Genomic DNA, 27,752 nt, shown 5'->3' with positions numbered 1-27,752 from the left:
GAACAGGTGCCTTAATTTCTGTTCAACACAGCCTTGTATGTCTGTCTTTTGTTCTATTACACAGTATTTCTTTTCTCCACATCCCATGACACCACTCATCCCACCTTTTGCCATGACCATGTTCTTGTTCTCACACAGTGGCTGGTGCTGTGCCAGCAGAGTGTACCTGTCAAAGGCTGGAGATCTTCTGTGATGCTGCCAAGTTGCGTGCTGTCCCATCAGTCTCTTCAAATATAACCATAATGTAAGTAGAACGGAAAAGTAGCCTCTTGCTCTGTTCAGGATTGGCTACCAATCCTACAACATTTTCACAACTACAGCCTTATAATTATGACAGGTTGGCTCAGCTGGTGCTTGTGAAAGCATAATGTGTGTCTGTTGATAAATCGTTTCATATTTTAAGTACAGATTCTCCCTGCACAAAAGAAAAGGAACTATAAAAACACTGTGTGAATTGATCATTTCATGTTTGTAACAGTGACTTGAACTAGCAACAGTTTCAAGAAATCAAAAGAAATGTTTCCTTTTAAGACACAATGCTTAAGACCTTTTTCTATGATCTTGGCAATATTCCTAATCTATTGTCGTGGTTTAAACCCAGTCAGGTAACTTGTTCACTCACTCCCAGTGAGTGGTGCCAAGCTGACAACAATCAAGGTCCGTGTTCGTCTCCCCCCCCTCCCTGCACCGGGGCTCTCCCCTTCCCCGCTCCCGGAGGAACGGGGAGGAGGATCGAGAGAGTGCAACTCCTACGGGTTGAGACAAGAACAGTCCAGCAACAAATCACCACCGCTACTATCAGCTAAAACAATGATAAGGGAAAATAACAAGGGAAGAGAATACGATACCACCGGCCAAGAAAACGAGTTCCACCCGGAAGCCCCTGTCCTTCCGGGCAACTCCCAGTTACCCCCCACCCCGGGCATGACGTGCTGTGGTATGGAATACCTCCCCGGCTAGCCCGGGTCAGGCGCCCCGTCTCTGCTTCCTCACAGCTTCCCCTCCTCCCTGGCAGAGCATGAGCCTCACAAAGTCCTTGGTCAGGGTAAACATCACTTAGCAACAACCGAAAACATCGGCTTCACCAACGCTGTTCTCAAAACTAGAAGTCAAAACACAGCACTGCACCAGTTAACACAAAGGAAAAAACATGACTGCTACTGCTGAACCCAGGACATTATCCACCCCTTATTCCATACCATTCACGTCGTGCTCAGATCCCACATTTTCAATACACCATCGCTCTCCCACATATATACATCCATATACATACAGACCAAGAGGAAAAAAATCATTTTCTTAGTGCATGGACCAATCCCTATAATGCTGCCGAGTCCATTCGGTCCATGATGTTCCAAGTTCATTCTCTGTTGGGATGATGGCTGGAGGGAAGTCAGGGCCAGTCGCTGGTGACCTGGAGACATCTAGTTGATGGGCTATAAAAGCATTACACAGCAGGCAACAGCATACAATTGAGTTCACTGGCTGTTTTCCCCTAATATCAAATCCCCTTGAGGTATACATCGGACTTCCCCATCTTCCCGCATTACCCACCAAGTATATCCAGGTCCCTGAGCAAAAGCAATCCCACGAGTGGGTTTGCCTTTACCTGAAGCAGGAATAACCCAGACTGTCTTCCCCAGCAAATTCTTCATATGCACCACGGGAACTCTGTCCCCCTCTACAATATGTAAAAGTTCTGACTGGGCTGGGCCAGCCCTGTTGGCAGATCCTCTGGTGTTGACCAACCAGGTGGCCTTTGGTAAATGTGTATCCCAATGCTTGAAAGTTCCCCCACCCATCGCTCTCAGTGTAGTTTTTAACAGCCCATTGTACCGTTCGATTTTCCCAGAGGCTGGTGCATGGTAGGGGATGTGATATACCCACTCAATGCCATGCTCTTTGGCCCAAATATCTATAAGGTTATTCCGGAAATGAGTCCCATTGTCTGACTCAATTCTCTCTGGGGTGCCGTGTCGCCACAAAATCTGTTTCTCAAGGCCCAGAATGGTGTTCCGGGCAGTGGCATGGGGCACAGCGTATGTTTCCAGCCACCCGGTGGTTGCTTCCACCATGGTAAGCACATGGCGCTTGCCTTGGCGGGTTGGTGGCAGTGTGATATAGTCAATCTGCCAGGCCTCCCCATATTTATACTTCAACCATCGTCCTCCATACCAAAGAGGCTTTAACCGCTTGGCTTGTTTAATTGCAGCACATGTTTCACACTCATGAATAACCTGGGCAATAGTGTCCATTGTTAAGTCCACCCCTCGGTCACGGGCCCATCTATATGTTGCATCTCTGCCCTGATGGCCTGAAGTGTCATGGGCCCACCGGGCCAAAAATAATTCACCTTTATGTTGCCAATCTAAGTCCATCTGAGCCACTTCAATCTTAGCCGCTTTATCCACTTGTTGGTTGTTCTGGTGTTCCTCAGTGGCCCGACTCTTGGGTACATGGGCATCTACATGACGTACCTTCACCACCAGATTCTGCACCCGGGCAGCAATATCTTTCCACAGTGCAGCAGCCCAGATGGGTTTACCTCTGCGTTGCCAGTTGCTCTGCTTCCATTGCTTCAACCACCCCCACAGGGCATTTGCCACCATCCATGAGTCAGTATAGAGATAAAGTACTGGCCACTTTTCTCGTTCAGCAATGTCCAGGGCCAGCTGGATGGCTTTCACCTCGGCAAATTGACTCGATTCACCCTCTCCTTCAGCAGTTTCTGCAACTTGTCGTCCAGGACTCCATACAGCTGCCTTCCATCTCCGATGCTTTCCCACAATACGGCAAGAGCCATCAGTAAACAAGGCATACTGCTTTTCACTTTCTGACAGTTTATTATATGGTGGGGCCTCTTCAGCACGCACCACCTCCTCCTCTGGTGACATTCCGAAATCTTTGCCCTCTGGCCAGTCCATGATGACTTCTAGAATGCCTGGACGACTGGGATTTCCTATTCGAGTTCGTTGTGTAATTAGTGCAGCCCATTTACTCCATGTAGCATCAGTTGCATGATGTGTAGAGGAGACCCTGCCTTTGAACATCCAGCCCAGCACGGGCAGCCGGGGTGCCAGGAGGAGCTGTGCTTCAGTGCCAATCACTTCCGAAGCAGCTCGAACCCCTTCATAGGCTGCCAGTATCTCTTTCTCAGTTGGGGTATAGCTGGCCTCAGATCCTTTGTATCCCCGACTCCAAAAGCCGAGGGGTCGACCTCGAGTCTCCCCTGGAGCTTTCTGCCAGAGGCTCCAGGTAGGACCGTTCTCCCCAGCTGCAGTGTACAGCACATTTTTTACATCTGGTCCGGTTCGGACTGGTCCAAGGGCTACTGCATGAACTATCTCGCGTTTAATTTGCTCAAAGGCTTGTTGCTGCTCAGGGCCCCATTTAAAATCATTCTTCTTCCGGGTCACATGATAGAGAGGGCTTACAATCGAACTGTAATTTGGGATGTGCATTCTCCAGAACCCCACTGCACCCAAGAAAGCTTGCGTTTCTTTCTTATTAGTTGGTGGAGACATTGCTGTTATCTTGTTGATCACATCTGTGGGGATCTGTCTACGTCCATCTTGCCATTTTATTCCCAAAAATTGAATCTCCTGTGCAGGTCCCTTGACCTTACTCCGTTTTATGGCAAAACCGGCTTTCAGCAGGATTTGGATTATTTTCCTCCCTTTCTCAAAGACTTCTTCCGCTGTATCGCCCCACACAATAATGTCATCAATGTATTGCAGGTGTTCTGGAGCTTGCCCCTGTTCCAGTGCAGTCTGGATCAGTCCATGGCAAATGGTAGGGCTGTGTTTCCACCCCTGGGGCAGTCGGTTCCAAGTGAACTGGACACCCCTCCAAGTAAAAGCAAACTGGGGCCTGCACTCTGCTGCCAAAGGAATGGAGAAAAATGCATTGGCAATATCAATCGTGGCATACCACTTGGCTGCTTTTGACTCTAGTTCATACTGAAGTTCTAGCATGTCCGGTACGGCAGCACTCAATGGTGGTGTGACTTCATTCAGGCCACGATAGTCTACTGTTAGTCTCCATTCTCCATTAGACTTTCGCACTGGCCATATGGGGCTATTGAAGGGTGAGCGGGTCCTGCTGATCACCCCCTGACTCTCCAGTCTACGGATCAGCTGATGGATGGGAATCAGGGAGTCTCGGTTGGTGCGATATTGCCGCCGGTGCACTGTTGTGGTCGCAATTGGCACTTGTTGTTCTTCAACTTTCAGCAACCCCACAGCAGAGGGATCTTCTGAGAGACCAGGCAAGGTGGACAGCTGCTCAATTTCCTCAGTCTCCAAAGCAGCAATACCAAAAGCCCACCGGTACCCTTTTGGGTCTTTGAAGTACCCTCTCTTGAGGTAGTCTATGCCGAGGATGCATGGAGCCTCTGGACCAGTCACAATAGGGTGCTTTTGCCACTCCCTCCCAGTCAGGCTGATTTCAGCCTCCAGCACAGTCAACTCTTGGGATCCTCCTGTTACTCCAGAAATATAGATGGGTTCCACCCCTTGACAGCTTGATGGCATCAGGGTACACTGTGCACCGGTATCTACTAGAGCCTTATACTTCTGTGGGACTGATGTGCCAGGCCATCTGATCCACACAGTCCAGTAAATCCGATTGTCCCCTACCTCCACCTGGCTGGAGGCAGGGCCCCTCTAATGGTCGTCACAGCATTGGACACTTAAGTCGTGTTGAAAGGGATTATTCTTCGTTATCACAGGAGCTGGAGTAAAATCAGCTCTTCCACTCCATCTGGGAAACTGCTCACCAGAGACTGAAGCTGTAGCTCTCATGGGACGATCAGTCTTGGCCCTTGCTCCCCTCTTCAGTTCACTCACCCGTTCCTCCAAAGCTGAAGTAGGTTTTCCATCCCACTTTGTCATGTCTTCTCCGTGATCCAGCAGGTAAAACCATAGGGTACCCCGTGGCGTATACCTTCTGTATCTCCTCTCTTGAACAATAGGACGTCTTTTGTTAATAGCTGAGACGCGTGTTGGTACACGTGAGGAGCTGGATAAATCAGATACATCGTCCCTCAATTTGTCGAGGTCCTGGGACAGTTTTTTCACAGCTGAGATGATGGAAGGAGTGAGATTGTCTTCGAACTCTCGGAGTTTATGAACCATTTCATCCACTGTTAGTGGTACTATGTCATTCCAGGTCACTGTTGCCAATGAATGGGCATATGATGACGGTGCATTCCGTGTAAGTTTTCGCCACATGGGTCGTGTACATTCAACTTCATCTGGATCTATAGGTGTATCCCCGTTATTCGGCTTGATGTGATAGATCATCTCTACGATGGCCGATTCCCTCAGAGACTGGATGCCTTTGTCTATAGTAGTCCACTTGGCCGAACGACTCGTAACATCGTCCTTGTACGGAAACCTTTCTTTCACAGCTGCCAAGAGCCTCCTCCAAAGGCTGAGGGACTTTTTCTCTCTTGCAATTGCTTTGTCAATTCCCCCTTCTCTAGCAAGTGATCCCAGCTGCTTGGCTTCTGTACCTTCTAGTTCGTGACCATCGGCCCCATTGTCCCAGCATCGGAGTAACCAGGTGATGATGTGCTCCCCTGGTTGACGGGTAAAATCTTTTCGCATATTCCGCAGCTCGGTTGAGGTCCGAGGTCGAGAAGTTACCTCTTCTTCTTCTTCTTCGTCATGTGAGGATGACTCCTGATCAGATTCTGGACCGGGTGGTGAATTCATTGGTTCTTCATCTCGCTTCACCCTTTTTGCCTCCTTTTTGCTTGTTCTCTTGCGTACAGGGGCAACTGATATTGGTACGAATTGGTCCTCTGGTTTGGCTGCAGTGATTATCACTGTGGTTTGAGTAGCGACTGTACTTGTTGCTGGGGGTGGTGTAGCTACCGTGCTTGGAGCTGGGGTAACCGCGCTGTCTGTTGCAGTTGAAGTTTGAGCAGCTGCTGTACTTGCCACTGGGGTAGCTGCGCAGTTCATTGCAGCCAAAGTTTGAGTAGCGACTGTCACTTTGCCCTCAAATCCGCCGACATTCTTTTCCTTTTGAAGGTGCTGAATAGTGTTGAACAAGGCCCTGTAAGCATAGGCCAAGCCCCAGCACGTTGCCGTGATTTGTCCATCTCTGGTATGGCCAGAATGACCACACACCTCATTTAAGTGTTTTACTAATTCTTCTGGATTTTGCAGTTGTTCGGTAGTGAAATTCCAAAATACTGGAGGGGCCCACTGACCTAGATACTTGCCCATACTATCCCACACACCCTGCCACTCATGGCTGTCCAGCCTCTGGGAAAATCTCTCGGTCCTCCTACATCGTCGTTTGACCCCAGACAAGACCCAAACCTGAATCTGCTTAACTCTTGAAATCAGTAGTGGGCAAAACACACTCTGTATGCGTGTTAGCATGGTGATTCCCATCACCATCAGCAAACAAGTCTCAAGAGCATTAAAAGGCCATTTAAAAAATTCAAAACTCTCAAATGTAAATGGTCTGGGGGGACGACTAGGAGGGTAAAAGGATGTCTCCTTCACAGGTTGAGCACCTGAGAAGGAGAAAAAAGATGTGTAATTGCTAAGCACCTCCATCATATACCTCCCAAAGTATAAAGGTGGTGACCACACTGGGAACATAAACCAGATCAGTTTCATGATCAATGATTCTATTGTATTACAAGTCATTACCATAAAGTACAATGGGATAAAAACCTTAGCCCAAGCCCCACACTTGAAAAACACTAATACAGCCAATACCGGATGGACGTAAGATATGGTATACTGAAACTGTGAGATCAAGAGGAAAAACCTTGAGAGCCAATAAATCAGCATTGTGACGAGTGACTATCAATCCAGTCAGATCTGTTCTTATCTCAACCCCTCGAGCCCCACGTTGGGCGCCAAAAAGAACTGTCGTGGTTTAAACCCAGTCAGGTAACTTGTTCACTCACTCCCAGTGAGTGGTGCCAAGCTGACAACAATCAAGGTCCGTGTTCGTCTCCCCCCCCTCCCTGCACCGGGGCTCTCCCCTTCCCCGCTCCCGGAGGAACGGGGAGGAGGATCGAGAGAGTGCAACTCCTACGGGTTGAGACAAGAACAGTCCAGCAACAAATCACCACCGCTACTATCAGCTAAAACAATGATAAGGGAAAATAACAAGGGAAGAGAATACGATACCACCGGCCAAGAAAACGAGTTCCACCCGGAAGCCCCTGTCCTTCCGGGCAACTCCCAGTTACCCCCCACCCCGGGCATGACGTGCTGTGGTATGGAATACCTCCCCGGCTAGCCCGGGTCAGGCGCCCCGTCTCTGCTTCCTCACAGCTTCCCCTCCTCCCTGGCAGAGCATGAGCCTCACAAAGTCCTTGGTCAGGGTAAACATCACTTAGCAACAACCGAAAACATCGGCTTCACCAACGCTGTTCTCAAAACTAGAAGTCAAAACACAGCACTGCACCAGTTAACACAAAGGAAAAAACATGACTGCTACTGCTGAACCCAGGACATCTATATTGCTGCCAATAATCAATATCCTACTTGAGCAAATCTTTTTAGCTCTCATTTCATATTTCTGAATACACCATTATTTAAAAGGATTTAAACTGGGTTGGGTCATCATACAGACCTGCATATGTAAGTTAAACTTTTTGAAGAAATCAGGGAATGGTTGACATTGCTCTTAATTTGCACATTACTCTTTGAGAAGCTGTTTTCTGTGTGACAAGCAGAAGGCAGCATCATGTGTCCTTACCTGAGGATCTTCCCTGTACAGTAGGGGTATGAATCTTTCTGTTTGGTACCAGTTTGTGTTCATTTGTGGCTGACATTCTCCTTGTTGTGTCCATGTTCAAATACCACAGTACTTCATAACGAAGGCTGATGTGGAATGTCAAATATATATTTAAACTGGCTGTTGGTTCAGGGTCAACAAAGACTTCAAACATAATGGCTAAGTTCTAGCTATAGAAAAATCAGTAAATTGGTTCAGCTGAATTCAGGCTAGACTCTCTTCTAATCAAAACATGGCCTCAACAGGACACTTGAGTCGGCGCCAAGTGGAGATGGGGGCATAGGGCACATGCACATGCAGTGGGAAATAAGCTATGTATTTGAGATTTGAAATAAATCTGTGGTTTAATATGTACTCAAATCTTTCTAACTCTTAGATTTAATTATACGTTTGTCAGTTGCTCTGGGGATATGGAAGAGTATTTTTCATGATACAGCGTTTGTCTTACTGCTTAAATAAATACAAATATTCAGCAGAGGTAGCATATTCAGATGCTTTTACTAGTTAGCAGTATAAAAGCTGCTCTTAATGAGTAATAGATGTGGCAGCACTGTAGGAAGCTGGGAGAGTAGTTTTACTCTGTGCATTCATTCCTACAGGTCTCTTCAGAGGAATCTGCTAAGGAAACTTTCTGCTGACACTTTCAAGAAATACCAAGACCTTAAATATCTGTAAGGAGTGCTTCTCTTTAATACATCTATTTAGTGTCTTAAATATTCATCCTTTTCCATACACATACACAGAGCTTAACATCTAAGTGACAACTGTCAGTTTCCACTCCAAATTCTGTTTTGTCTTACCCCTCATCTGATTGGGTAACTCATTTGGCTATGTACTAGTTTGGCTATTTGGCTATAATAGTTTGATTTGACATCTCTCATTTGCAAAACCATAATTTCTGCATATTCTGCTTTGTACCAGAAAAATGCTAAACTTTGATCATGTCTGAAGGAAGTTACTTTTATAATGAATAGTAATATGCCAAAAGTAATTAAAGTAACTTAATCCATATATTCTGCAAAACAAAAATCTGGAAACTTTAACTTCCCATTGGCATGGGATGTGCATTCACATGCCGCTTTGTTTTACTCCGAATTATGTCTGGTAACAATTTGATAACACCACAACTAGCCAAATTGTTATGGCAACACAATACTGTGCTATGTTTTATGAAGTCTAACATATATATTATTCAAAAATCATAGCCTTTAACAAGTTGTTTTTTTTTTTTTTTGTATAGAGCTACTGAAAATCAGAATTAAATGCAAAATTTAGTAGGAGCAGGGCTCATATATCACCAATTCAAGACACTTAAATAGTCCTGGGAAATTTAGCGGAGTGTAACTGTTATGGAAAGTGTGCTGTACTGCAGCACCATCTCGTGTTCACAAAGTTAAGTGCTATTATGACCTTACAGTCTCGACAGGTCCGTTTTAGTTAGAAGAAATACATGCATATCTATCTGTACAAAACATTTGCTTCTAACACTTCACACCTTTCTGATCGATAGCTGTAAATTTTCAGAAAGCTCTTGAGCAGTGTTTGCCACAAACCCATTTTGTAAAAACCAGTGTCAGATTTGTTATTGCTTTCGAACAGGAATGCTTCTGAATGCTTTATTAATTGTAACTCAACTAAAACGGTTTATATTTAAACATTAACCAGAGACTGTCTATAATACTTAAACTTTATTTGAAAAGGATTTAATGTTTGCAGTTGATAAATTTTTTTTACTCATTATTTCATCAAAAGTTTTAGAAGGGAAAACTGAGTATTCTTTAGTTTACAGATTAGTGAGATTTGTTTTGCATTTTTATTATGCTATCATTAAAATGTAGCATTTTGAAAATTCTCTTATCATATAAATAAAAAATTAAAAATACATTATTGTTTGACATTTGCCACGCAAAACATTGCTTGTAGTAGTGTTCTGGCTAAACATAAAGATCAGGAGACACAGGTGAGAACTTCAAGGTTATGGCCTAAACCAGGAGGTCACAACCACACACTTTATTGATCATCTGAGGCAAACCAAGTGTTCCTTTGAATGAGGTTTGTAATTCTGCTGCGGGGGCAGGGAGGGTATTCCTTTTAAAACATCTTTGCACTCTTTGCAGCTGTAGCTGTGAATTGTTTATTATCAAGTTTAAGGTATAACAACTTTGACAGCTTCTTTTCAAGTATAACATACATTCAGTTTAGTTGATAGATTTCTATAGGCTATTTATGCTTGCTCTGACTTTGCATGCTTGGAGAATTAACTGTTGTTGGTTTTATATCTTCTTAGGTATCTTCAAAATAATAAAATCAGAGCTGTATCTGAACGTGCTTTTAAAGGTTTATTCAACTTAACAAAATTGTAAGTATTGCTTTTTGAATACTGAAGTAAAAAGCAGCTGGAAAAGCTCCAAGGGTTGTTATGGAGGTCTCTCTCTTATCTGAGACAACGTTAGGAAGTTGCAAAGTGGTCCAAACCTTTAACTCGATGATTGGATTGAGAAAGCAGAGATAGATTAGGACTAAACATGGACTAAAACAAAAGCGAGAGCATGTGATGTTTAAAAACTCTTTAACATTACATTTTGGTTTACAGAAGCAACCCAAAGTAACCAGTATCAGTAACCAAAAGAATGCTTTTAATTTTGCAGCAGCTTTTTGAAAAGCTTTTCTAGCTTTTAAGGAAAATGCTTAGTGAAAGAGACAACAAATAAATTGCATTGTTTGGTCCAGGTTTTTGTTCCTTCAATGATTTTAAAAGGAAAAATTTAATGTGTTCACCTCTTATATTTCCATCACACAAATGTAGTTTATTATCTGTTATTTCGGCTGCTATTATTACCTACCCAGACTATTTATACCTTCCCTCCCCCTTCTTTTCTCAGCCTTTCTTTTTCTATGATTCTGGTATCTACATTTATGATTAACGTCCTTGGCAAAGTCTGAATATGATCCTGGGAACATTCATGGAACGAATCTGTCCAGGTTTAAACCATGACAGAATCGCTCTGCAGAAGAAAACTGGGAAGGGCCAAAAATATGACATAGTGAAAATGTTTAGCTTTCTGTGTTTTCCTATAGATAAAACAAAACATTCTACATAACTGCTCTGAAAGTCCTCACCAGAGAGAGTTTCACCTTGCTCTCAAAAAAGGGCATGAGAATTATTATAATCAAAACAATATTTATAAATCATTTTAATTGTATTCTCATAAATTATCAATGGGAAAAAAAAATCTTAAAACCAGTTCTTATGCACCTGATACTAATTAATCTCTCCATTTATCTTTGGTCTTGTTTTAGATACCTGAGTAACAACAAAATAACTATTTTGAAGCCTGGTGTCTTTGCAGATCTCCACAGACTTGAATGGCTGTATGTTGTTTTCTGATTTTTATGTTTATTTTCCCAAGGAATAATTGAAGCAAGACAAATATTCGGATTGCTTTCACTGATGTGCATAGCAATATTTTATACTAGATAATAACTAAGGAACTCCTGTTACATTGTACAGGGTAAAAATTCAGTTGACTGGTGAGAACAGGAACCAGTTCTTGGGCATTAATGGCTCCAATGACTGATGACTTTTAGAATACTAAATAATGTTTATTAGTAATTGCTTGTTACAAATCAATACATAACTCCACTATTGTAAAACACTAAAAAGAGATATTTTGGGGGACAGTTCTTTTACTGTAAATACTGCTTAAAATATGCTTTATTACTGTTTTTTCAGACAGATGAAAATGAAAAACTAGTTCAATTCAGTAAAGTTATTCAAAATAAACAAATAATAAGATGCTTTTTGAACTGATGCATTAGCATAGAACACTGTTACGTGGTGCTGCTTTGTTTTCACAGATAATACGTTCAAAATACCTTGATCTAAGAATTTAAATAACTCACAGAAAAAGTTTTTTCAAAATTGAAAGCAATTATTTTAATTTTTTTATTATTATTAAATTATTCTGAAAATAAATTAATTCGATGAATAACCTGACCTACTAAAGAGTCGTGTGTTATTTTTTTAAGTACTTTGACTGGACATTTTAAGAAATCCACTTCAAAGTATGTTAGTTTTTATCATCTATTCAGTTTAAGACTGCAGTCAGTTATCAATCTGATACATGCTTTGCTGTAATTTATAGGATAATTGAAAATAATAGGATAAATCGGATCTCTCCATTAACATTTTATGGACTCAAATCACTTATTCTCCTGTAAGTATGGAATAAGACCCAAAAGTTTTATTTTAAAAGAATAGAACAGGATGGACAGTTCTATGCAAAACCTTTTTATAATGACTGTGCTTGCTCACCTCAGAATGCTGCCAGTACACATGCAGCTTCTTCTTGCCACAAGACAAAATGTGCTGGAGTAGGAGGATTTTGGCAGCAGTGATCATGCAGTGTCTGGAAAAGTATACGGAGAAGGGTGGGAATCACTGAGAGGGCAAGGAGGTAGCAGCTGCAGCCATGGGTGCTGGCTGTCTTCCAGTGCAGGAGGCAGGGGTCCACAGCCCTGTCCACAACCCACTGCTGCCTGGTCCAGGCCCAAAGACAAGAAACCATCCTCCCCTGTGGCCAAGAGGGAAACCTCCTTCCATGTTCTCCTTCCTCTGTCACTCATAGGAGTTACATGTTATGACTGAACAGTCAAAATATTAGTATTGACTTGTTATGTTTTATTTAAATGGCTCTGAAGAGAACATCTTTACCTGGTAATTAATAAGCCAAGGATAAAATACCACGCCACAGAATGCAAAAGTACATACATAAGAGACCTGAATATTTTCTATAATATAATTTTTGGCAAATATAGCCAGCTATACTATTTCTCTTTTTTTTTTTTTTTTTTTCAGAGAGATGATGAATAATTCTGTTGCTCATTTGCCTGATAAACCTCTGTGCCGATATATGCCAAGGCTAAACTGGCTGTAAGTCTACCTTATTTCACTAGCAAAATATTACTTTGTTGTCTTTGTATGGCACTTCCATGCCACATTCTCTAATGGGGCACTGGATCATACAGTGTGCCTGCTGGGTCACTGCAGGGTTGATGACCTGAAGTCATCAATTAAGTGTGCAGAAATATTCCCACCCTCTTCTGTGCAGTCATGTAGTTCTGGTAGTGTTTTTCTTCAATTACCTTAGAATAACTGCATGATTTTTTTTTCAGTGATTGATGTTTTGTTTTTATATCCCAGAGACCTTGAAGGCAACCATATCCATCATGTAAGAAATGTCACTTTCATCTCCTGCAACACACTAACTGTACTGTAAGTAATAGGATAAGGTAGCTAGCCAGAGTGAGATATGCTTGTGCTGAGCAGTCAAGTGATTCATTACAGATACTATAAAAGTTTCCTGAGTATCATGGCTATTTAGACCTCAAGGACATTAAATGAAAATGCTTGGTTTTAAATTAGTGCCATATAGAACAACCATTCTTTACATTTATAGCAAAGGTCAGCACTTATATATGCAAATAAAGTTCACTGAAGCAATTTTGACTGATAGTAAGATTTAGAAATTTTCATTCAAAATTTTGTTTGGAAAAGGAGGCAAAAATCTCATAATAAAAATCAGCAAACATACAAAATACATAGCTTGTTTCTTCATTTTTAAGAGTTTGATTGGCTGGTGTGTTGGCTAGCTCATCACTTTCAGAATACTCCCCAAAGCTTCTTCTGAAAACCCCTTCCAATTTTTGAGAAATCAGTAGGCTCCGCAGTAGCTGTCGCTTTCAATTTTTAACTCATGCTGTGCCCATAGTCTTGGCTTTCCCTTTGCTTTTGCAATAGAGATTGTTCATTTAAGGAGCAAGCTCAGTGGCAGATGAAATAAGGGTGAAGGAGAAGTTGCACAGCCATGGGCCTGTGTCTGTGATGTGGTTAGGTTACATAATCTCCCATCCCTCTTAATGTTCCTCCTGCTATCAGTCAATTTATACCAGCTTCATATGGGTATATATATGTGTGTGTGCATATATCTGCACAAACACCTGTGTGTATAAGCACCAAATGTTATTTATCAAACGGTAAAATGGTAGGCTTTGTGATCAGATTAGCTTGTTAACTGAATTAGGCAAATTTTTGAAGATGCAGAGAAGAGAGAATTTTTCAAGTCCACAAAAGTTTTCTCCAAAACCAAACTGATGTACAGAAGTAGCAACATGAGTTTGTTTTATTCTTTCAGGGTGTTGAGAGAAAATAAAATCAGCTCTTTAAGTGAAAACAGCTTTTCTTTTCTCCAGATGTTGGATGAATTGTGAGTAGATTTCTTCTTTCACTTGTCCAAGTCACAAAGTTTTGTCATTTATGTTGGAATATCACTTACCATAAATTCTGTTTCATATAACATGCTCTGGAAATAGCACCCGTCCTCAGGTTTTCTTTCTATATATTTAACACAAAGAAATAGTCAATAAAATACATACTCTCTATCAATAACATCAGGAGTTTTACTCACAAGAGTGTTATTTTCTCTGAACAGAATAATCTTACACTACCACAGTCTAGCGGGATGTGTGTGCTTTCCTTATTTTAGACCAATTTGCCATTTTCAGGCAAACTGAGGCCTTTCCTCCTCTGTTCACAGTTATTTGGATGTATGTTTAGTGAAAATAAGGAGCAAAGTAGAGAACTAAGAGAGAGATGTGCTGGTTAGCCTATGTAAAATAATTCCCATCATGAAACCATATGTTTAATTTATTTTGAAGTTCCTACAATCCAAGGGTATTTTCTTTTTTTTTTGATGTAAATAAAATACTAACAAATTGTGGATATAATGGCATATCTGAACTAGACAAAAAGAGATTTGGTGGATCTAGCTTCACACTTTGTTATAACAGCATTCATTTATAGTCCAAGTTTCTGATAACCTATATGATAAATAATATCCTATTTGGCAAATAGAATAGAGCTTGTGTCTTCAAATTGCAAAACTGTTGAGTAAAATTACTGAGCCTGATAAGAACTTACTGTATCCTACCTGTGGCTGTCTCTGCAGAGATTTGGCTAGCAACAAGATTGAATCACTTCCTCCATATATATTTAAGGACTTAAAGGAGCTTTCACAACTGTAAGGATTCTCGATTGTTTTTATTACATTGAACTGTATATTACTCATTTGATATAATGCTTTCAGTCATGAATTCTGGAAAAGAGAAGAGCACCTTGTTTGTATGCCTCATTTAAACCTTGCCTTAAAAATACTAATCCCAAAAGTAATCCTATGTAACTTTTTCTCTGAATAGTTTTTTAAAGGATGTGTATTTTCACGTCCCAGATGATAAATTCAAATTGTACCTTTTTCTAGATTTTTTTAGTATATATAAGTTTGCCCATGCTAGTCACGAGAAATTAGTAATTTTATGGGAATGTTTAATGTGATATCAGGATTTGGCTCTAAAAATAGGTTATAAACATGTAAGAGCATCATACAGGTGCCTTCTTTGCAACTGTTTTCTTCTGGTGGAAGAGTTCCAAAAACCATAAGGTTTTTATAAAATGGGAAAGTCAGCCTCTGTTTTTCCAACATATAGGCAAATGCTGCTGGAAAGTCCCAGTCTTTCTCACATAATCTGAAAGATGTCACAAAATTGTCCAGAAGAGAAGAGGTAGCGTGTGGAATAACTTCTTTTTGTGCTTTCTCAGCATTGTTGGGATCTATCACAATACACTAGGGCAATCGTGTACAGCTGCATTTACTGAATTTGCTCATTTTAGTTACAATATCAAAATGAAAACATAAAGAACAGTCATAGGGAGAAAAAAAAGGGGATGTACATATAAACTCTTGCAGAGTGACAGCATCTAATGCTAATTACTTTTTTTAACGCCCCACTGCCTCTGTCTCTTGAACTCACATGAATGATTACAAAAAAATCCAGATTTTAGCAAGTAGCAGAATCAATTGTAATTTATTTCTAACTATATGTGGTTCAGTTAGGTTCTTTTACTTGAAAGGCAAGTCCAGGAAGTTTAATAACTACATATTGCTATAGTCAAAAACTTTAAGCATCAGGTTGGGGGAGGCAGTTTTGCGTGTGTGTGTGTGTGTGCATGTGGCAATAGCATGCCTGTGAAGTATCCGACTACTCTTTCCACTGGCTTAGCATGTTGAATAGCACTAAATGAATGCTACTATTTGCAGTTGTAACTGCCAATTGTACAAGTCCTTCATTCAGGACTGGAAAATCAAACGGGTTACGTAGTTTGACTTTATTTTTAGAACAAGCTGTAAGGAAGGCATACAAAGTTACTTATGTCTATGTTGTGTTTACAGGAACCTTTCTTACAACCCCATCAAGAAAATACAAATAGACCAGTTTGATTTTCTAATTAAACTCAAATCCCTGTAAGTATCAAGTTTTTATATTTTGGCTGCATTTTCTTTCTGGTTATGTACATTTCCGTCAGAAGGATATGATCCAGAATATGTTTTAGAAGGTATTGCCCTTGAAATAGTTTATAGTTATGTTGATGATACCTAGCAATTTGAGCCTACAAAATAATTTCTAGCAATATTCAAATTCTCCTTCCTGAAAATACAAGTTTCATAGTTGAAAATTTTCCTACAAAAAGAGATGATAAATATACTAGAGAGGGTCATTATCTTTTCTGCTATTACAGAACAAGAGTAACGCAATCCTTTTTTGACCTTGCATAATTTGTTCACAGGGCTTAAGGGTCATATTGGAACTACAAACACCATGGCACGTACCATTAGGATAGACAGGAATTATAAAGAAATTTGGTACAAGCACAAGTTTGTGGGCACACTTCCATTCTTACAGACTCTACTGCTAACACCATGAAAAGAACAATATAAACCAAGTATGATTCAGCTGCCCTGTCAGAGGGAAACTTTAACAAATCTTTTAAAAGAGTTTAGGGGAAGTTTTTGTGGTTACACTAACACGGCAGCTCTAACAGGAATTCTGCCAGCAGAGCTCTTCCTAAAACTGTGTGATAGTTCAGTGACAATCTTGCAAATCCGAAATTAGCCAGTGGTAGATTTTAGTACATATTCACAGGCCACTGCATGCCTGCAAAAACCAGCTTGGTAGGCCAAAGCACTGGTTCTTGTCAGATCATAGAATCATGGAATAGTTTGGGTTGGAAGGGACACTTAAAGGTCATCTAGTCCAAAGCCCCTGCAGTGAGCAGGAACATCTTCAATTAAGATGAGTTTGCTCATAGCCCTGTGAAACCTGACCTTGAATGTTTCCAGGGATGGGGCCTCTATCACCCTTCTGAGCAACTTCTGCCTGTGTTTCACCACTCTCATTAAAAAAAAAAAAAGATCCTTATATCCAGCCTGAATCTTCCCTCTTTTAGTTTAAAACCATTACCCAGTGTCCTATCCCAACAGGCCCTTAGAAAGACTTGTGGAGGTCCAAAAAAAGATGTTTCCTTGGATGTGAGCTTAATAGGAGATTATGATCTGACCCCTGAGCTGTAGCCAGCAGTGAACGTGCCTTTGTAGATCTGTCCAGCTTCTTCATAGTGATTTTGAATACAGTGGCCAAATTCAACTAGATTTGATAAATAGCTAATGACCTGAAAATACTGCATCTGTACAAGTTTCATGAGAATAAGCAGCTGAGCACAAAAAAAGAATAATTAACTACCTCCCTAACACTCAGGCTACAGCATTTACTTTATCCATTATTTAACACCAAAGAACTTGTACAACACAATGACCACAACCTTCCATGGTTTTAAGTTAGGAAAGTATTTAAATTTTGAGATAGATCTATAGGAAACTATATATTTCAGCAGCTTGTAGAGCACCAGTTGCCTCTTTGCTAGTTTGAAATAGTACGAATATCTGGGGAAATCACACCCTAAGATTCATTGCAGTTTAAATAAAACTAACACACTCCCATATTGGGAATTTTTTCTTATCTCCTAACTAAACTGCCTACCAGCCCACAGCAACTAACCAGTAAGACTGGTACTTTTCTCCACTTTTGCCTAAATGTGCTCAGAACTCACAGGAATATTGCATTCAAAGCATTGAATAGTGAATTCAAATAAGGCTCTCCACAAGGAGAACCAAAGACCTCTGACCAGTTGCACATTCAGTTAATGGATGGGATGGACTGGTTGAACAAGGCCAGGCTGGACAGAGACTTGGGCAACATGGTCTAGAGCGAGGCATTCCTGCCCATGGCCAAGGGGTTGGAATTAGATGATCTTAAGGTCCTTTACAAACCTAACTATTATATGATTTTATGACTGGAAGAATACAGAAACTGAAGTTCTAAAAGAAGAATTTGCACAGTTACTGATCTAGCACTTCAGGGGAAATAATGGTGCTATTTTCAATATATTAAAAAATAATAATAATAAAATAAGATATCACATTTATGCATCACAAAAAAAGCCAGCGTTTTTCCTTACATGCCCTGTTCCATGTCCCAGCTTCCTGCTGCTCTTGACACAATGAAGGCTAAACCCCTGCAGTGGTTTGTTTGTCTAGTAGGGCACCCCCTGGGACAAAAGACAGAAGAGGCAAGCAAAATATTACTATTGGAAGAAGTTGTTAGCTTCCCAGAGATGATGAAAGAACATCAGTAGAACAATACTTCGGAAGGGCAACATAATAACTGGAGATTGCACTGCTGAGAGCAGCTTTCTTAATGACTTTAGGAAGAACAGCAGGTTTATTAGAATTAACTGCAATTTATTTTATTCCATTTGAGCTTTTATACAGACCTCCTCTTTGAGTTTCAAGGCGACGACAGATTAGAGGCATTTTAAATTCCTCTCCAGTTTCCTGTAACTACAGAAGCACCATTAAATGTTCATACAGTTTGTTCTTTTACTACTGAGTTTCTATGGCCTTTTACTGAGAATTTATTGCTTACAGTGGTTTGGAAGGCATTGAAATTACAAACATCCAGAGAAGAATGTTTAGACCCCTGAGAAACCTTTCCCACATGTGAGTAGATTATTCCAGTTTGCTTTCTTTGGTCTGAATTTTACAATTTACAGGGTACTGGACAACTGAAAACAAAAGTGTCTGAAAAGCAGCAGTTGTCAAATTTGAAAAGTTTTAAATCAATTTTTATTCTTTCAGAATATGTTTTCTGAGTAGTTACTAGAGTTTTGATATTCTGGTAACCAAACTAGAACCATTTCTTGTCTGTTTTTCTTTCTCACAACCAGATATTTTAAGAAATTCCAGTACTGTGGTTATGCCCCTCATGTGCGCAGCTGTAAACCCAATACTGATGGGATTTCGTCCCTTGAGAATCTTTTAGCCAGCATAATACAGAGAGTGTTCGTCTGGGTTGTTTCTGCTGTCACCTGCTTTGGAAATATTTTCGTTATCTGCATGAGGCCTTATATCAGATCAGAGAATAAACTCCATGCCATCTCAATAATGTCTCTCTGCTGTGAGTACTCCATGCATAAAAGAATATTGCTTTAGTCCACTCATAGCATGTATGACACTTGTTATTGTAATATAGTGACATATCTCTAGCACTGGATTAACAGGACTTTCATACTGGTGCAAATTACAATACAAAGTGCTGTACCTTATGCCCCAGGAGGTCTAGTTAAATGCTGCATTTGGCAGCTGATAAACTCCAAAGTTTTCATGTTTGATTTTTAATGCTGTGGGTATTGTGTCTAATTCCCACTTTCTTCAGCAATTAGACAATTGCAAATTTTTCTAAGGCCTATAAACCTAAATTATACTATGCATTTTTGAATAAATAGCAATTCGCACATGAAATCTTGTGCTCAAGATACTCTATTTTTTGCATGGTAGAAGTTTACTTATGCAAATATAGAAAATCAATCCCCAGTATTAAGAATGGGGTGGGAGTATTTTAGTCCTAAAACCAAGGCAAGTTTATGGATTAACTGTTTGGCAACATAGTCACTATAATCTTGAATACCCTGTCGCAATACAGGAGAGTCTGTAAGTATTAACAAACAGTTAGACTTGATGATCTTAAAGGTCTTTTTCAACCTAGTTGGTTCTATGATTCTATTTCACAAATGCACTTAGTTGCATTTTGAAAGGTAATTATCAACAGTGTATAAAAAGGTTGCAAAGTTTTTAAATACATCATGTCAGTGTCAGTGATTTTGAAACTTTGTTGTTTCCATGGGAACAATCTGAATAGTAGGCAAAACTAGCCAAAACGCGAGAAGCCTTCAGCTCTGTGTTGGCAGCTCCTCTTCCCTTACTAGACTTAGAAGACTATGTGCATCAGTTTTGAACTACTATAAGGTGGACAAACCAAAACTAAACTTTGAATCCAGCAGAGATGCCCTACTCAAAGCAAATTATCTAAAGCCAAATGTCAATATCAAAAGGAATAGGACCTAATTAAAAAAAAAGTTGCTTTAATTGTACTTCACAATAGCATTCCAGCTATAATAGTGATTTATTTTATATCTATATATTAGCTGACTTATAAATATGTACTCATATATATGTGTTTATGTCTGTTTTCCAATATACATATACACAGAGAATGGGAAATTCAGATGTGTAAATAATGATGTTAAGCACTGTGCCCACAGGTGCTGACTGTCTGATGGGAATATATTTATTTGTGATTGGAGCTTTTGATCTTAAATATCGTGGAGAATACAACAAACATGCTCAGTTGTGGATGGACAGTATTCATTGCCAATTGCTTGGATCGCTGGCTATTCTGTCTACAGAGGTGTCAGTCTTACTGTTGACTTACCTGACTTTGGAAAAATGCATCTGCATAGTTTATCCCTTTAGGTGTTTGAAGCCCAGAAAATGCAGGACAATTTCCATTTTGATTCTTATCTGGATAATTGGGTTTGCTGTTGCTTTTATCCCACTAAGCAATAAGGAATTTTTCAGGAACTACTATGGCACCAATGGTGTCTGTTTTCCTCTTCACTCAGAACAAGCAGAAAGTGCAGGAAGTCAGATTTATTCTGTTGTCATTTTCTTAGGTAAGTTGCATTTCTTCTTTATATATGATTAGAGCTGTAATTGAGCTTAATTTTCAGACAAATAAGATGACTTTGCTGTGATGTTCACACCTCGTATTTAGATGTTCCATTAAGCACTTAAAATGCACGAAGGATTGAAAAGGTAGAAAGAAATTAATGACTATTAAAGTTCCTGAATGAATAGACTTTGTCAGGAAAGCAGAGACCAGAGGAGAACTATGTAGTTTTGATCAGATGGCAGCTATTTGTCAGGTGTCAATAAATGATATAAATACCTGAATAAAGGCAAAAATTCCGTGCTCTGGTGAAAACAGACTCTGTTCACTTAATTTGATGGGGCTAGTTTAGATGAAACATTCTTCTTTACTACTCACCCTGTAAATAGGTGATGTGGAATTGCCATTATGCTGTTAAATTATAAACAATTTTAACTTCTTAAACAGGTGTAAACTTGGCGGCTTTCATCATCATTGTGTTTTCCTATGGGACTATGTTCTACAGTGTTCACCAAACAGCTATTACAGCTACTGAAGTTAAGAATCATGTTAAAAAGGAGATGATCCTTGCTAAACGTTTTTTCTTCATTGTATTTACTGATGCACTATGTTGGATACCCATTTTTGTTTTGAAACTCCTTTCTTTACTTCGGGTAGAAATACCAGGTAAATCCTCTCTTTTGTGAGGCTGTTTTAACTATATGAAGAGTGTTGTTTCTAATTCAGAAGAAAAAGAATTTAGTATATTCAACTATATTACTATAATGAACTATGTATCTCTATATATGTACATAGAATATAATGAACTATATAGTTTTACTACTGAATTATATTGCTATATCTACATATATTATATATAGTCACCTTTGAGTCAGAATTACATTGGCTTTCCTCTTTTTATGGCTTTTGCCTGTTCTGTTGCCTAAATAAGGCTCAGGACAATTCAGTGTTTCCTATCTAGAATTAACAATAGAATTGTTATCCTGAAATAACTTTCTTCTACAATTTGGTACTTATAGTTCAAAACAGCGTTGTATAAATCTCTCTTACCTTCTTCATTCTATGAATATATTCCCAGGTAAAAATAACATAACCTAAAAGATTAAAAATTGCACCTTATTTGTTTTATTCTCTTCGCAATACCAGTACATGCCAGAAAAAAAACCAGCCCCATTATGTAGGGCTTGTAAACCCTGTTTACATGTGAACATGAACATCATTACCAGCAGCAAGAGCAGATCCAGACTCAATGTACAGATATGTGTCATACTACTACATTGGTGAGAAAACATTTTGTCTCAGAGGATGGTCTAGTGTGTGGTATCCCTGCCCATGGCAGAGGGGTTGGAACTATATGATCTTAAGGTCCTTGCCCACCCTAACAATTCTACAGTTCTATGATTTTGTCTTCTGTGCTGACCAGGAGTGTTGGGAGTCAGTCACCTTTTCAAAGTTTTGACTGACATTTCAAATGTCTGAAAGTTACATTGATTATGTCAAATATTTTTAATTATTTTAAATCTTCATGAAGTCATCAACCCACCTATGAAACTTTAAAGAAAACATTGTGAGAAGTAGAAGCAGATGTATTCTGAATCAAGACACCTTGAAGAAATCTTCAAGGTTCAGCAAAGGGTGATCTTGGGTTTAATAAATTAATGTTCTGTGTTAGATAAACCAGATTAGACAGTAATTACTCATTTCATAAAATTAAAGACATCACAGACGGTTGCCTAAATTAACAGAAGTTTTAAAGCCCATTTGATAGCGTTCTTTTTCCTTGTGGATACACTGCGACAGCTTTTGAATTAAGCATCTTTTTGTTTCCAAAACTGTAACCATGTGATAGGCATCAACAGGAATGTGTTGATATTGCAACAAAGTTGTGAAGCTGGGAGGCAGGGAGGGAGTTACTTAAGCTTGGGGAGTTCTGTAACTGTTTTATAAACCAAACAATGCAATGGAGGGCACCCACTAACATCTTTCAGCAGTTTAATCCTGCCCCTTCTCTGCCTGCCCCTCAGGTAACGTAGCTCTCAAACAGTGAGGATGAGAAAAGGATGCTGTAGAAATGCACACAGACTCTGATATAGGCAGGAGAACAGGAAACCTTCAGAAAGGAAGAGAGTGGCAACACAGAAATTCTTACTGAAAGGGCAAGAAGGAAATAAGGAGGATGTGTACAGCGCCCTCTGTGGGGGGAAGACAGGAGAAGCCCTGATGAAGAGGAGAAAATCAGCGTCTGAGGGGATACAGCAACTGGAGGATGCTGCTTTGCAGGATGGAACATCAGGAACATCGTTAGGACTGCACATCACTAGACATGAAAAGAGGATGGGGAACAGAGATCAGGAAGAGACAGGAAACAAAGCAGAGACAAAAAGTTTTGGGGCAAGAAAGTCGGGTTTGGCAAGAGCAAAAAGTGTGCCAGGGCAAATGGGAAGTTATAGCACAGAAAAGTGAAGATAAATGGAACCACTGGGAGAGTAAATAATGTTAGGTTTTGCAGAGTCCTGGAAACAGGGAGGTAAGAGTGCAGTGCAAGCATAACAGTGAGAAGAGAACCTGTTGTGACATGAACTCAGCCTAGAAGTGCAAAGCCACCCCTCTCACCAGGCAGCTGTGTACATAAGCATTAACCATTTGCATGAATTAACAGTAGAAATACTGGAATGCATATTACAGCTTCCTTTCTTTTTCCCTCCCTCAGGTACCATAACTTCTTGGGTGGTAATTTTTATACTGCCAATAAATAGTGCTTTGAATCCTCTTCTCTACACTTTGACTACACGACCTTTCAAAGAAATGATTCATCAGGTTTGGTATAATTACAGACAACGAAGATCTAAAAAAGGTAAATCTGGTCAGAAAACATATGGTCCATCATTCATTTGGGTAGAAATGTGGCCAATGCATGAAATGACTCCAAAGGTAATGAAGCCCATGCTTTGTACAGACTCATCTGATGCTTCGGTGACCTCGCAGTCAACAAGAATAAATTAATACATGTAAATACATTTTGAATTTTCACGGTGACATCTGCACTGTTAGCTTCACATCTGTGGGCTTACAGCTTTACAGCAAAAAGGAAAAAGGAGGGAGGTATGGCACCTGGGCCCATGTGAACTAACACAGGGAGAAGGAGCAATGTATCAGCAGGTAGAACTAATACAATAATAATTTCACCATCTCACAATGGTACCTGATACTTTGACAACTCATCTTAGACCACAAGGAGAAGTTACATTGTTTTTTTTCATCTCAGAAGCCTGGAGCATGGAAAAAAAAAACCTGAATTGTCATTTAAAACATCTTACCCTGAAAGCAGAATGTTTCAAAATTATCTGTCTTGGGGGGGGGGAGGGGGGGGGGAGATATCATTTGCATTAAACTTTTTAAGTTATTTGATTTCTCATTAAGAATTTTTTCTCTCTGCAAAGTTTCTGACTAGGTCTATTCAAGTGATTAGGGAGCAATAGCCCTATGAAAAATATGTACATTTAATAACTAGACCAGTTTATTTGTCAAAGAAAATAAAGTGAAAATTTTAATACTTTTAAAAATTTACAAACTTTTAACAATTTATCAACCATTTCACTCATGTAAAAACAGCCCTGAAATTGCAATGATCATTCAAATTCAGGCAGAACCAGAAATGTAGGAAGGAAAAATAAAAGGGATTTCCTCATCTGAGTGTCCCCCAGCAGTAGCTGCTGGGTTTCCCCCTTCAGGAGAGGATCTTTCCCTGAAAGACTGGACTTGAGTATCCCAACATCTCAATGCTTCCTCACTGGTTCTTCATGGGCTACCACAAGTAGCCTCCCACAGCTTGCAGACTTCAACAAATTTCAGTCTTAAGATGTCTATCTCAATGTATGGAATAATGGACGATGGCCATTTAGAAGACTATCAATCTTAATTTCAGTCACCTTGTACAGCTGACATGATGTGTTACAGTTAAAATGATTCAAGGACCACAGCTATTTAGCACTTTTTGGAGCATTATTCTACTTCCCAGTGTTATAAGGGTGAAAAAAAGTTATCACATCTGAAACAATCCTCTAGTGGCAGTTCCTTCGCATATACTTCCTGAAGAGAATCTTTTCCATTATGAATTGCTACAACTTCCTGTCTATTTTCAGTACCATACTAACAGTCCGATGGCCTAGAGGCCCACAAAGGTAAAAAGAATGCTGTGTTTGTGCATCGATTATTAGAGGTGTTTTAAAATGAAGTTAAAAGATACTTCCAGTGTTTGCACTTGACTTCTTAACAGTGTAAGAAGTAGAATTTTAAGAAGTGTGGCACTTCACACTTTAACTGTTTACAGAATTTTGGATTATCTTGAACTCGAAGATTGTTAGGCATCTTGTTTCCACTACTGTATGTTTTATTGAAATAAAAGATTATCTGCTGAACAAAATGATTTATTTTCCAACATTTGGGGTTGTGTGGTTAAAAACAGCCAAGTGAAATCCTGCCACGTGGATTGCCTTTCACTGGGGCAATTAGAACTCTTCTTAACAAAACTTGCACACTCTGAAGGACCAAGCCTTATCACAGTATCACAGTATGCTAGAGATTGGAAGAGACCTCGAAAGATCATCTAGTCCAATCCCCCTGCCGGAGCAGGAACACCTAGATAGTGTTACACAGGAATGTGTCCAGGCAGGTTTTGAATGTTTCCAGGGAAGGAGACTCCACAACCTCCCTGGGCAGCCTGTTCCAGTGTTCCGTCACCCTCACTGAGAAGTTTCTTCTCAAGTTTAAGTGGAACCTCTTGTGTTCCAGTTTGTACCCATTACCCCTTGTCCTATCATTGTTTGCCACTGAGTAGAGCCTGGCTCCATCCTTGTGACACTCCCCCTTTATATATTTATAGACACTTATAAGGTCACCCCTCAGTCTCCTTCAAACTATAGAGACCCAGCTCCCTCAGTCTTTCCTCATAAGGGAGATGCTCCTCTCCCTTAATCGTCTTCGTTGCCCTGCGCTGGACTCTCTCCAGCAGCTCCCTGTCCTTCTTGAACTGAGGGGCCCAGAACTGGACACAATACTCCAGATGCGGTCTCACCAGGGCAGAGTAGAGGGGAAGGAGGACCTCTCTCGACCTACTAACCACCGACCTTCTAATACACCCCAGGATGCCATTGGCCTTCTTAGCCACAAGGGCACAGTGTTGGCTCATGGTCATCCTGTCGTCCACTAGGACCCCCAGGTCCCTCTCCCCTACACTGCTCTCTAACAGGTCATTTCCCAACCTATACTGGAACCTGGGGTTGTTCCTGCCCAGATGCAGGACTCTACACTTTCCCTTGTTATATTTCATCAATGTCTGTAACTGCTTCTGGTGAGATCTGGAAGGATATGTGTCCCCACCATCGCCTCTTTTTTTTCACTCAACTTGATTATGGATATATTCAATGTCATATTTGTTTGTATAAGTAACATAACAATATTCATTTTTGATTTTTAGGAACATCTTTATTGCTTTGCTAAGAAAAATACAGTTTGTCTTTTAAAAAGTCATTCTACCAGTAAAAATAAAGCTGACTAGTAAGTCACAGTAGAGCCATGTTCTCCTGCAGCCTGCCATTGCATTTCAGCATTACTCTTTTCACAATGCTTTGGTAAAGGCACAGGAGTTTCAGTACAGGTATTCATTACAGATTAGCAATCTTGCAGACCAAAAGGTTCTGTTAACAGTAAGCTCTAGACTAACTAGTAACTGCTTAAGGCAAAGATAAAAAAAAATAGGACCAAACACTGAAAAACCTTTAACATGTTTCCCAGGCAATACATTTCACAAGCTCTTTTCCAACTGATGGAAGCTTTTACTTGCAGTTCAAAATAACCCATCCTATCAGCAAACAATGCTGTTAAACTTCTACCAGGCAGAGATACACGGTCCACCATAAGGCACTTTATTACAACAAAAGATATTGTAAAATTGTTTACAGCAATGAAACATCTTGAAAATAGCTGTAGCTTTATAGAAACATACTGCAATACTGCTAAAAAATAGTAAGGTTCGGGATACAGGGCTTATCTAAAGCTTGTAAATGAGACACAGCTTGCCACATTATCCCATCCTCAACACGAACAAAAAGTGTGCTTTTTCACTTCAGGGAGTGAAGTGAAAGTGAACTTCAGCGAGTTTCTCTGGAGTTGGCAGGGTTTATGCTGGTGACAACTCTTAAAAAGGAGGGCTCACAACAGCTCCTCGCAGGACACCACTTCCCCACCAGTAACGAGGTTTGAATGTACCACACATTAACTTCTTATCCAGCACATAAACGAGAGGAATTAAAAATGGGAAGTTAAAGTATTTCATGTGTGAGAATGCTTGAACAGCAACGGAAGAGTCCAGAAGTCAAAAGTGATTCCCTAAATAAAGTTATTCTACTCGGTGACTTACACACAGTACCCATACGAGCCATCAAATATTTCTGAGAGACCTCCGGGCTCACGGGGCGCTGAGGGAAAACGGAAATTCACGAGAACTCCCTTAAAGGCGCCGTTCAAAAGAAGGCGCGTCGCAGCCCGGGGAGCCGCGGCGGGGCAGGGTCAGCCGCTGGGCTTCAGGGACTCGTACCCCTCCCTCAGCAGGTCCCGCCACGTTCTGAGGAACCGGGCGTTCTCCGAGCACTTGGTGGCGAGCTCCTCCACCTGGGCCGACACGGCCGACGTCGCCTCCAGGACCTTCGCCAGCGAAAAGGCGGCCTGGAGGAACGGCACAGAGGTTGGCGCGGGCCGACACATGAAGGGACTCCGCCGCTCCCTCCCTCCCTCCCTCCCTCCCTCCCGCCGCGCCAGCACTCACGTCGCTGATCTGCATCTCCACCTCCGCCAGTAGCTCCCGTGTGTCACCTGCCAGCCGCTCCGGCGGCCGCAGCGCCTCACTCCCGCCACACATCTCCCCAGGCCCCGCCTCGGCCATGTCCCGCTCTGCTCCTGGACACCGCCCACCGCCCAGCCCATCCCGCGCCGCGCTCCGCCCCGCCTCCCTCCCGGGCTCCGCC

General features: G+C 40.8%; 2 protein-coding genes across 4 annotated transcripts in view; one reads left to right on the top strand and one right to left on the bottom strand.

Moving 5' to 3' along the window:
* Window positions 1–24,086, top strand: part of RXFP1 (relaxin family peptide receptor 1) — a 53,011-nt gene extending 28,925 nt beyond the window's left edge. For 2 of the 3 annotated variants that reach the window (XM_061475668.1, XM_061475676.1), the window contains exons 4-18: window positions 139–244; window positions 8,373–8,444; window positions 10,061–10,132; window positions 11,074–11,145; window positions 11,919–11,990; window positions 12,632–12,706; window positions 12,977–13,048; window positions 13,968–14,039; window positions 14,781–14,852; window positions 16,059–16,130; window positions 18,651–18,722; window positions 18,950–19,179; window positions 20,324–20,734; window positions 21,178–21,396; window positions 23,441–24,086. In XM_061475668.1, coding sequence (XP_061331652.1) covers window positions 139–244; window positions 8,373–8,444; window positions 10,061–10,132; window positions 11,074–11,145; window positions 11,919–11,990; window positions 12,632–12,706; window positions 12,977–13,048; window positions 13,968–14,039; window positions 14,781–14,852; window positions 16,059–16,130; window positions 18,651–18,722; window positions 18,950–19,179; window positions 20,324–20,734; window positions 21,178–21,396; window positions 23,441–23,733 — 1,982 coding nt within the window. In that variant the 3' untranslated portion in view covers window positions 23,734–24,086. The remainder of the gene's footprint in view (window positions 1–138; window positions 245–8,372; window positions 8,445–10,060; window positions 10,133–11,073; window positions 11,146–11,918; window positions 11,991–12,631; window positions 12,707–12,976; window positions 13,049–13,967; window positions 14,040–14,780; window positions 14,853–16,058; window positions 16,131–18,650; window positions 18,723–18,949; window positions 19,180–20,323; window positions 20,735–21,177; window positions 21,397–23,440) is intronic. The other variant, XM_061475672.1, reaches the window with a different exon arrangement.
* Window positions 24,087–26,192: 2,106 nt separating this feature from the next.
* Window positions 26,193–27,699, bottom strand: CUNH4orf46 (chromosome unknown C4orf46 homolog). The gene is made up of 2 exons (XM_061465353.1): window positions 27,554–27,699; window positions 26,193–27,453 (listed from the first exon to the last, which is right to left on the bottom strand). Exons 1-2 carry the CDS (start codon window positions 27,668–27,670, stop codon window positions 27,298–27,300), a joined length of 273 nt encoding a protein of 90 aa, XP_061321337.1. The 5' UTR covers window positions 27,671–27,699; the 3' UTR covers window positions 26,193–27,297.
* Between the last annotated feature and the right edge of the window lie 53 nt (window positions 27,700–27,752).

This window comes from Pezoporus flaviventris, unplaced genomic scaffold (genome assembly GCF_033815535.1).
Source record: "Pezoporus flaviventris isolate CSIRO_AGI_PZ_B2104156 unplaced genomic scaffold, CSIRO_AGI_Pfla_v1 ptg000002l, whole genome shotgun sequence".
NCBI lineage: Eukaryota > Metazoa > Chordata > Aves > Psittaciformes > Psittacidae > Pezoporus > Pezoporus flaviventris.
The sequence above is the reverse complement of the archived record's forward strand: the minus strand, read 5'-3'. Positions and strand labels throughout refer to the sequence as shown.